The 10,564-nt window shown below is 26.1% G+C and overlaps 1 protein-coding gene across 1 annotated transcript in view; it reads left to right on the plus strand.

Annotated features, from left to right (window-relative positions):
* Window positions 1-8,512, plus strand: part of LOC107452697 (CDK5 and ABL1 enzyme substrate 2) — a 31,373-nt gene extending 22,861 nt beyond the window's left edge. The window contains exons 10-12 of the mRNA XM_043046473.3: window positions 74-136; window positions 1,999-2,103; window positions 6,126-8,512. Coding sequence (XP_042902407.1) covers window positions 74-136; window positions 1,999-2,103; window positions 6,126-6,266 — 309 coding nt within the window. The 3' untranslated portion in view covers window positions 6,267-8,512. The remainder of the gene's footprint in view (window positions 1-73; window positions 137-1,998; window positions 2,104-6,125) is intronic.
* Window positions 8,513-10,564: the final 2,052 nt, after the last annotated feature.

Here is a 10,564-nt window from a genome sequence, read left to right on the forward strand (position 1 = left end):
GTCATATTATTAAATTCATAATTAAATAAAGTATGAAACTTTTTACAATTTATTGAATTTTTTAAAATTTTAGTGTGGAATTGATCTCCTTACAGTAGCACAAGCATATGTATTTTTTGAAAAGCTGATACTAAAGGTATTATTTTTAAAATATTGTTATTTATAAGTGACAAAATGCACTTTTATAATATTGCTAAAAACAGGGTGCGTAGCGTTTTTAAAAAGTGCTTAAAGGTGCTTATTTTCGATTTTTAAAAGCCCTTAAAGGTGCTTTTTACATTGGGTGTTTTTAAAAAGTGCTTAATTTTCCCTTTTTCCTTTACTTTGTAGATTTTTGCTTCGAAAATCAACATAGTATGCAAAAGCTTGCTTTTCAATTATGTTGTAATCAACGTTTTCACATTTAATGGAACCACAATCTATTTCGGCGTATTGTCAGTCCGTAGCGTGTGAAAACGCCATTCGTTTTACATGAATACAAAATTTCATGATTTTTGACAGCTGTCAAAAATAATGCCAAAAGGTTTTTTTATTTCTGACATGACTATTAAAACAAGATAAAATGTCAATTGTCAAAAACTTTCCAACCCTGCCTAATTATAATATTAAAAATATTGTGCTTAAAAATATTTTTTGAGTGCTTAAAAGGTGTTTATTTTTTGTTGAATAATTTGGCTACACAGCCTGGATAATTGTTTCGCCTATAAGAACAAATGATAACAAAGTTTTACTTTTTTGAGCAGTAATAAAATTAAAGCACACTTTCTTGTTTAATCAGACATTTAAAATTTTCATTTGTTAATGAAATTTTGAAACTTAAATAAAACTAAGGCATCAGTAATAATTGGAATGAAATATTTTACTTTTGATAATATTTGAGTTTTGCAACTGATATTAACTTCTTGCTTTCTCATATTTTTAATATATATTTCCATTTTAATCTAAAAATTATGTAATATTTAAATTTATAGCCAAAAAAATTCAATTTATGCATTTTCTTAAAAAAAACTTTTTTTGTATATAGCAGGTAAAGACACGGTAGATTTTCAAGGAAAAAAAACTAAAAAATTTTTTAGATCTGTGTAAAAAAATTAAGTGATAATATAATTTTACTTAAGTAAAAACATTATGACAGTGAGCAATTGCCCCATAACTTGCATTAATTTGTTTCAATGTTGTTGTGCTAAGACGGAAAAATATCTTAGTCTAGGTTTTCAAATAATGGAATATTTTAATTTCAGGATGAGGAAAAATTTTAATGAAATCTCCAGTTTTTCATACAACCAACTTCTTTATATTTAGTTTCTTGTTTAAAAAAAAATCTACAGTAATTAATTTGAGAAGCATAAGTGTATTTATTACCGTAATTTATTATTGGAGTCTTATTATTAAACAATATATGATGTTTTTACATAAGTTTAACATATATTTAGAGGTAAAATAGATCTGGTAGTTAGATTTATGTAAAAGATTAAACTATTTTTTAACAATAAAATATAGCATACAGATATCTTTTAAAAACTAATCATTTATAATGTAAGAAACTTAGATAAAAACAGCACTCATTAGTATCAAAATATGGTATATAATTTCCTATAAGAACAAGTAGTATTAATGATTTTGTTAATGAATGCTTTCTATGTTGCTGTGTATCGCAGGTATTTTGTAATCCATGCTTTTATTGTATTTATTTCCATATAATGATGATTATGGAAAATCCAGTATATTCATATAATTAGTGTACATTTAAAAATATTGTATCTTATATTGCTTCATTAATATTTTGTTTTCTCATTGTCTCTTTTTATGTGAATGATAACTTAAATGCTATGTATTTAACTTAAATTCTAAGCTGAAATGAATATTGTAATTAATGTTTGTTTTAAAATTTTTTATTTAGATTACTTTACCAGCAAAAATATTTTTTTCTTCTTCATATTATTAAAGTTTGTGTACCTCTTGTCAATTCTCTTGATTTATGTTTCTATTATTCAATAGATGCTGATCAATAAGCATAATCGAAAACCTTGTGCTGCAGCCTGTCTCCTTTTATCAGCCAAACTAAATGATGTGAAGGGAAATGATCTGAAGAATTTAATTGAAGTATGTATATTTTTAGCTGTTTTGTGTTGTACAATGAAAAAGAAAATGGCACATCTAAATATCCTTTCATTTTTAGATCAAATAATTTAAAAGTGATTTTGATGGTGTGATAATATACAGTTAATAGCAATTTTCTCCAAAGCAAAGCTCAGTTTATATTGATTTTAATTTAAAGTAAAATTCTTACTCTTTATTTTTTAATTAAACAGTTTATTATAAGTATGGTTACTTACTTTCTATCTGTAACATGTATCGTGTAAGATTCAAAATGTGAATTATTTAAAATGCTAAAAAAATTCCCAAATAATTTTGTGCATGAACAGAGTAAAAAGTTGATGCAGAAAAGATATGAGATCAATGGGTACACTTATATTGATTTAATTTACACTCTCTTGTTACTCAAATTTTAATGTACTAATTACTGATTTAACAGCCTCTGATGGTGTATTAAATTTTTAAATCAAAATTAAATTATTTTCATATATATTATATCAATAATGAAAAATTATTTTAAGTATTAAATTATAATTGAACTAATATATTTTTCAGACATTTATGAAAACTTAACCAATGTGACATCAAACTTCTAATATTGCATTATTCATAATAACATAAAAGTTCTTGAACTAAATAGGAAAATATAGAAGTGAATATTTTTAATACTTTAAAATTGCACTTCCATGATAAAACAGTTTTACAAAAGTTATTTTATTTAATAAGTTGTTGAATTTTTATGCATTCAATTAACAAATTTAAAAAATAAAACTTGAATAACTTCTTATTTAATGATAAAATTTTCATATATTTTAAAAATTTTTAAAAGATTAATTTTTAAGGAGGAAATTAGACTCAAAAATGTACTATCTCTATTTAAACATACTCTTTTTCCTTACGAATTTATGACTGTCAAAATAGGGTCATTAGGGTAGTTGCAATTTGGAAAAAATATATATTATTAGTCTAGAGCAATAGAAAATTTGGACCTCTTAATTTTAGTTTTTGTGTATTTCCTATATCACTGGAGCTCACTGAAGAAACAAACTTTTGCACTTTATTTCAAAACTTGTTTCTCCAAAAATAAATTTGTATAAAATAAAATTTTTTTGGAAAATTTAGTATTTTTTATTATTATTTAATTTTGATATTTGTTAAAAAAATAATTGTGGCAAAGGGGTAAAATTGTTTCTGAGAGATAAAATTTCATTTTTGATTCACTAATTGTGAGATTCTATCTTTTATAATAACATAGTTTAAAATAATATAGAATTTTCTACGCCTTACCATTCAAAAATTTTAAAATATGTAATTATAAAAAAGTTGTTTCTTTATATGGAAATAAATAATTCACAAGTTTTATAATTGTGAGAAAAATGTTTCAGATTCATTAAGAAGCTTTAACTTTTGATCTATCTACTAAGTTATGAGAACCATATTTTTCAGATTGCCATTAACTCATTTTTCATTATAAAAAAAAATTACCATACTACTAAGATACTGAGTATTTATTTTTCAAATATCAGATAGTTTAAAAATATTTGAAGTTTATTAACAGTTCCCTAATTTAACTTGATCAATATATCTTTGTTATTAATCGAGAATAGTAAAAAAAAAAAATTTTGAAAAACAAGTATATTGGAAAGACTTTACAAGAAGAAATATTTTGTGATTCGAAACTTTATGGCTTGCAATTTTCACAGCTTTTTCAAAACAGAAAAATGATAGATGTCTTAAATTTTTTTTATCTATTAAGCTGATATTTGAAGACCTACAAGTTATGCCATTTAAGGTTAACGATATATTGTTTTCCATATTTATAGGCCCTTCCAGTTGGAGCAATTTTAGTGTATTGATTTAAAATTATGCAATACTTAGTTCTAGGTATCTACAAATATACCAAATTTAATTAAAATTCGAAATAGTGAGAGGGCCGAAAAATTAGCCCACTTGATTCAAAGCAATTTATATAGTTTTAAGTTGTTTTTTTTACAATGGTTATCTTAAGGAACTTTGACCAATACTAACAGTTGTTTAAAAAGAATGCCAATAAAAAAATAAATTGAATAACTGCAGTGTCATACAACATATAGTGTAGCTCAACTAAATAAAGCCATTTTAAATTTTTGCCTTAACCGGGTGCAAAGAAAACCAACAAGAACCCAACTTAACTCATTTCTACTCTACCACAACAGAGGAAAAAAAAGTAACAAGTAAAAAGGAAGGGAAAAAAAGAGTCCCGTTAAAATAAAGCCATTTTTTATAGCTAATGCATTTATATATGCCTTGATATCTATGATGTTGCATACTATTTATTAAACCTTGAAAGATATTAGCTTCAACAATGGTAGCCTTCAATACTCCCACTAAAACAGATATATGGTATATGCAGCCGTGCTAAGAATAATTCTCACATTTTCTTGGCAATATACGTCAGGTAAAAGGGCAGGTCATTCATGGCATGTATGCACCATATTATCCAAAATCCATCACTGTGAAGATTTTGCAATATAAATATAGGCATTCACCTACACGAAAATCTGACTTGAGCTACTAATTTTTCTGCAAATCATAATAAATGGATTTCTAGAACTTTTTTATTGTCGGCAGCCTCCATACAGCCTGAGAAATATGTTTACTACCATATCTTTAGCCTTCCCACTCAATTAATGAGCTTCTATCTTGCTGTGAAATGGGAAAGAAATCCACTTCTTTCCTCATGTCATTGTAACAGCACACTAAGTTGTCCAAGTCATCTTAATTCTTTTATTTTTCTACTCTCTTTTGCTTGTGGGTAGTTTTCAACAAGTGCTACTTATAATTTTTTTTTATAGTGCAAATTTCTTGCACGATAGATAAAGCAAAACAGTAGATGAGAAAATCTCTGTATGGGCAATAATGTGGAGGCTCATGAATGCTGTAAGAAGGTTTCAGCTATGTTGGTAAACTGCACATAGGCTTCCCCCAAGGCTACAAGTTGACAAAGTATGCTAGAAACTCATTTACTGCCATTTGAAACGAGAATTGCCAACCCAAGTCTGGTTTTTCAAGCAACATAATGCCTTCATTTATACTGTAAAACCTATCCACATCTGTTCCGACAGTCAGGCTGCTCTCCTATCACTATCAAGGTGCTAATTCACCTCTTCACCAGTGTGAAAGTGCTTCTCGGTCCACTGTGACCTCTCTACTCACAACAAGGTATACCTACATTGGGTACCTGAAAATATGGACATTCTTGGAAATGAGCTGGCTGGCCCTAAACCAGTCTTGGGAATTTCTCTCACATCATTCAGGGCATCTATATTCAAGCTCTATGGCAAAATTGCCCCAGAGCAATGGTGCAACTCGGATGGTCAGAGACAAGCTTAAGAGCTGAATCGTGACTGTCCTAGTGTACGTCAAAAAGAGCTTCTTAAACTAAACAGGAATAGTTTGAGAAAGATCATTGGTTTTCTCACTGGACACTGCACTCTCAGGAAACACCTATACATAATAGGTATTGAATCTAATTCTCTTTGTCGAGGTTGTCATCCTGAAGAGGAGACTTCACGACATATACTTTGTGATTGAGGTCTACTCTGCTCTAAGGTTTGAGCATTTAGGGCAACATTGCATTGAGGCCTGGAAACTGCAATATGTTCCTGTTTGCTGAACTTCATTTCAACTATGAGAGGCTCTTTTGGTTTGGGCATAATAGACCTCTGATTGATGTGACCTGCCCAACGTCTAAGTCTATGCTGCAAAATCTTCCAATTGGTGATTTTTGGATAATGGAGTAACTCGTGAATTACTCGTCCTTTTTTATGACCGCAATCCCCAAAAAGAATTTTAAAGGGCTATTCTCAATAAGGCTCTAATACAAAAACAAAGTCTGTGGGAGAATTGAAGATTTCTGTCAATGAAATATGTATAACAGAATATTACTCACTATCTTTTATAAGCATTGCTATTTTGAAGTATTATTTATAAAAAAATATTTTTGATTTTTTTCCCCCAAATGATTCATGTTATCTATTTATTTATAGAGAATGGAAAGTGGTTTCAGATTAAATCACAGAGAACTAATATCTTGTGAATTTGGGGTTCTAGTGGCTCTTGAATTCTCTCTACATCTACCCACTTGGGAAATTTTCCCGCACTACCAAAGACTTCTCTATGAATCTTAAAATCTTATGCTATGTTCTGTTGCAGTGCAACCAGTTATAATTTTCATTTGTATACAGCATTATCAGTGTCATTAATTCTGTGATTTTTAAAAATGTACCCAATGGCTGGGAGTTCTAAGAACAAACAGCTATGGGTGAACATTTATTTATTTTTATTGTGATGTTTATATATTTGTTTTGTTTAAAATGGATATAATTAACAAAATAAAATTTTCTCCAAAATATATGAAATAATTTTCAAATGATAACTGTAACTATCAAAATAAAGCAAATTGGGTGTAATTTTGAATAATTAATTTGTTTTATTTTTAAGAGTGCTATATTACACGTGAATAAAAAGAACTTTAAAGATAGATTTAACTTTTTAAATAAAATTAGCACTTTACAAATGGTAGCTGTAGCAAGTCTAAATTATTGTGGTTTGTTAGGAATGTGTAAACTTTTTGAACCTTAAAAATTTTCTCTCACATGATTTCTTATAAATTACAATTTTAAAATTAAGATTAAAAATTAAGTTCACTTTAAAATTAAATGTGTTTGTGAAGTTCTTTATAAAGGTATATTTTCTAGTCTCCTTTTTTATTAAAATGCACATTTGTGATAGTGGCAAATTACTACAGTATTTTGTTTTAAAAGTGCAAGCTATTGCTATATGTTTGTGTTACAATTAAAATTATGTGATACAATTACTATAATTATGATGCCTACTCCTGACAAATTCTGTATGCCAGAATCGGTGTTAATTATTTTTGATATGTTAAATGAGAATAGGGTATACTTTGTAACTTATGAATAAAGGAAAATAACATGAATAAAACACAAATAAAGATATAAAAATGGGCATACTATAGTTTTGGTTTTATAAACAAGAACCTTCCTTGTCCTAACACAAAATAGTTTTTTGCGTTGAAATACTGGGGGAGTTTCTTATTTTTAGAATTGAAATTATTGAATAACTTTTTAAGTAAAATTGAAATAAAATTAAATTAATAAATACCTATTTCTGTATCTTTATTTGTGGTTTATTCACATTTGATTGTGACCGTTTAAAACATCAGTTTTTTGGACTGATAGAGCTTTATACTAACGTCTTTAAGTTTTAATGTTAATGAAAATTAGGAAAATGTTAAATAGAAATTATAAGATGAATGAAATGTCAGCTATAAAAGACGAATTTTAAAGTAAATGAATATTAGCATTTAATACAAAATCTGTTAATTGAATTTTATTATTAAAAGTAATTTTAACAAAAATTAGGATTAAGCTATTTTTCCAAAATATTTAGTTCACATCTTTAAATGTTAGAAATAGGTTTAGCAAAGCAAAGAATATTAAAATTTTTACATAATGAAAATATCACTTAAGCAATATTTTAGAAATAGTGTTTAAAATTATTAAGGCAAGTGTGATATATATGCACAACTAGTGATAATGCTTAGAATAATGGTGATGCATTTTGTGATTTTTATAACCTAAATATTTTTCATTTCTGACATTCCAGTGTTATTTTTAAAATTGCAAAAAAACATTTTATCAAATGAATGGATTATCAAGTTTTTAAAAATATTATCTTCTCTAGTTCATTATTGATAAGTTCTCATAATTTTCATAACCATAATAATTAGAGATATTTACAATAAATAGTAAACATAACCAATAAAATTTAACTCAGGACAATTTAATCTTTTTCTTTAAAAAATAGTTGTACAAAAAAGTGTACTAGCCTTATTAATCAGGTACATGCTTCTTACTCATGAAAAATATACATTTAATCTATACAAACATGAATACTGATTGAAGATTAATTTAAATTTCAACTAGTAGGGATATGCAATTTTTTTAAAAAGTTATAAAAGGAAAACTTATAAGTACAGTTGAAGTAAAAGTGCAACATGCATATTTATCAAGTCTATTCATTTGATTAAGAGTATTTTTTTGCTGCCTACATAATTTATGTATGTGAAATTTTATTTGTGTACTTAATTGTTTATTTTAGGAAATAAACATTTTTAAAGAACAAACTGTTTATGTTTGATTAATGGTTGTAAATAATAAAAATAGTATATTCTTTTATTAGAGAATATATTTTAGAATGTGCTATTTGTTTAAAATGTGAAATAGTAAAATGTACTTATTGTTTCATCTCTGTGTCTTCAGTTGTTTGTGATGTATTTGGCTATAGTATCTTTGTTTTGACATGTAAAATATTTTCTTATATTAATAAAAGTAATTTTTTTACTAAAAAACTGAACATTTTTATTTTCTAAAAAGCATATTCATTAATACCAGTGATTTTAAATATGATTATGAGCAAGAATGTGATTCTAATAACAAATTTCTGGCCCTTAAAAAAAATTGAGAGGACAGAGATAAAGAAAAAAAAATCTAAATAAAACTGCACTATGAATAAAAATTTGTGAATTACCTTTCTGTGGTTATTCACTAATATTTCCTAAGTTTAATTATTTATTGAACATTTAATTTGATCGAATTCCAACCAAAAGACAAACTGGAACTTTAGTGTTCTGTTAAAAAATGTAACTGTGTTTTATACTTACAAATCAGAAATTAACTTTTTTAATTGAAAATGTGACTCAATTTTTAATGCAGCCTAAAAATTTTTATAAAAATAATAAATTTGGGAATCTTCTTCGGTCAACTATTTTGAAACTTATTGAATTGTTAATCAAATTAAAATGATATAAAATAAACTATAAAGAAATTTAACCTCCCAAAGATATATTACAGCATATTCACCAAAATAATAATTAAATTAATAGCTCCCCAATTCATCGTTACAAAAAAATTTTTAAAAAATTATTAAATTACAATATTTAAATAATTATAATAGACAAATTACTTAATTCTCTAAAATTAAATTTCCCTGTATTAAGACTTTTAAACGAAAACCAGAACTTTTTGTTTAACTTTTACAATCATGGAAAAGTGAGAAATTGAAGCTAGTAAAACTTAAAAGAAAGTCTCAAATTAATAAAAGAAATTTAGAAAAATTTGTTCTAAACTTTAAGAAATATTGTATAGTTTTATCACTTTACTTCATTCTCTGTAGTTATTCTCTGTTATTCTTATAGCTTAATGGTTTGTTGAACTGTCTATAAACACATAGTAAAATAAAAAAAACTTGCAAATACTGTATTCTAGTTATAAAAACATATAGTGATACCTTACTTTCTGGACACTCCTAACATTATGGACTGTTTTTAAAATTATGGAATTTCAAATTATTTAATCATAGGTTAAATAATTCTGAAGTAATTTTTAATTTAGAATTAAATTAAATTTATTACATTTAATAATATATTTTCTATTAATTTAAAAAAGCATGGAATTAATTTCTTTTTGTATAAAATAGCTTCACATGATTTTACATTTTTTTTCCTTCACGATTTGGATAAAAAAAAATTTTCATATTTGCTCATTCTCAAACCTGAGAAAACCAAACATGTTTATTAAAAATATCTTTAAAACCTTTGTTTTTCTGAAACTTCATCGTAAATTTATACATAAATTTGTTCAATTATACAACTAATTTTCTAAGTTTGAGCATTGAGAAACAAATATCTGATTTTCATTTATCCTTTCTTATCAATCAATAAACAGCTTACCTTAATTATTCTTCCATTTTCCTCTGCTAATCTTGTGTTTTCATCGCCAGCTTCTTTATTATTTGATTTCAATTGAAAACTTCGTGATGTATAACCACTTCTTGAGTGAAAAGGCCTTCCATATTTTCAATTTCTTTATGTGTACTAGCATAAAATAGTCTTAGGTGTAGACAGATCATGTGTTAGAATCCCCTAGCAGTCGAAATTTTCCTCTCCATGTAACAAATGTAGAATGTAACACAGGAATTCCCTTGTCTTCTAAATTGGGTGTAAAATTACAAGACTGTGGAGTTGTACACTGATGAACTCAGAATTGGGTCAGCTATTCAATACCAGTTATATTTTTCTTATGTCTTAGAGAGAAAAAGTTCTGCACACAAAATTAGTTTAATATCACATTTATATTGTAAAGGTTTTGGTATGTTCATTTGAATTGCTTCTATATATTAAATTTCTGTGAAAGTACAAAACAAAAAATAATTAACTTTATTCTTTTTTTTTATTATTTAAGCCAATTTTTTTATTATTATTAAAGACTTTTTTACGTAATTCAAAACTTTTGCTCTCAAGATTTAGAAAGAAGTAGATTTCAATATTAAAATTCAGTTAATAATAAGATTAAAAATATTTAAGAACCTTCAATGCCATAACTACAAATAGATTATGCATTTA

Source organism: Parasteatoda tepidariorum, chromosome 8 (assembly GCF_982258835.1).
Source record: "Parasteatoda tepidariorum strain Cologne lab strain chromosome 8, Ptep-v5.0, whole genome shotgun sequence".
NCBI lineage: Eukaryota > Metazoa > Arthropoda > Arachnida > Araneae > Theridiidae > Parasteatoda > Parasteatoda tepidariorum.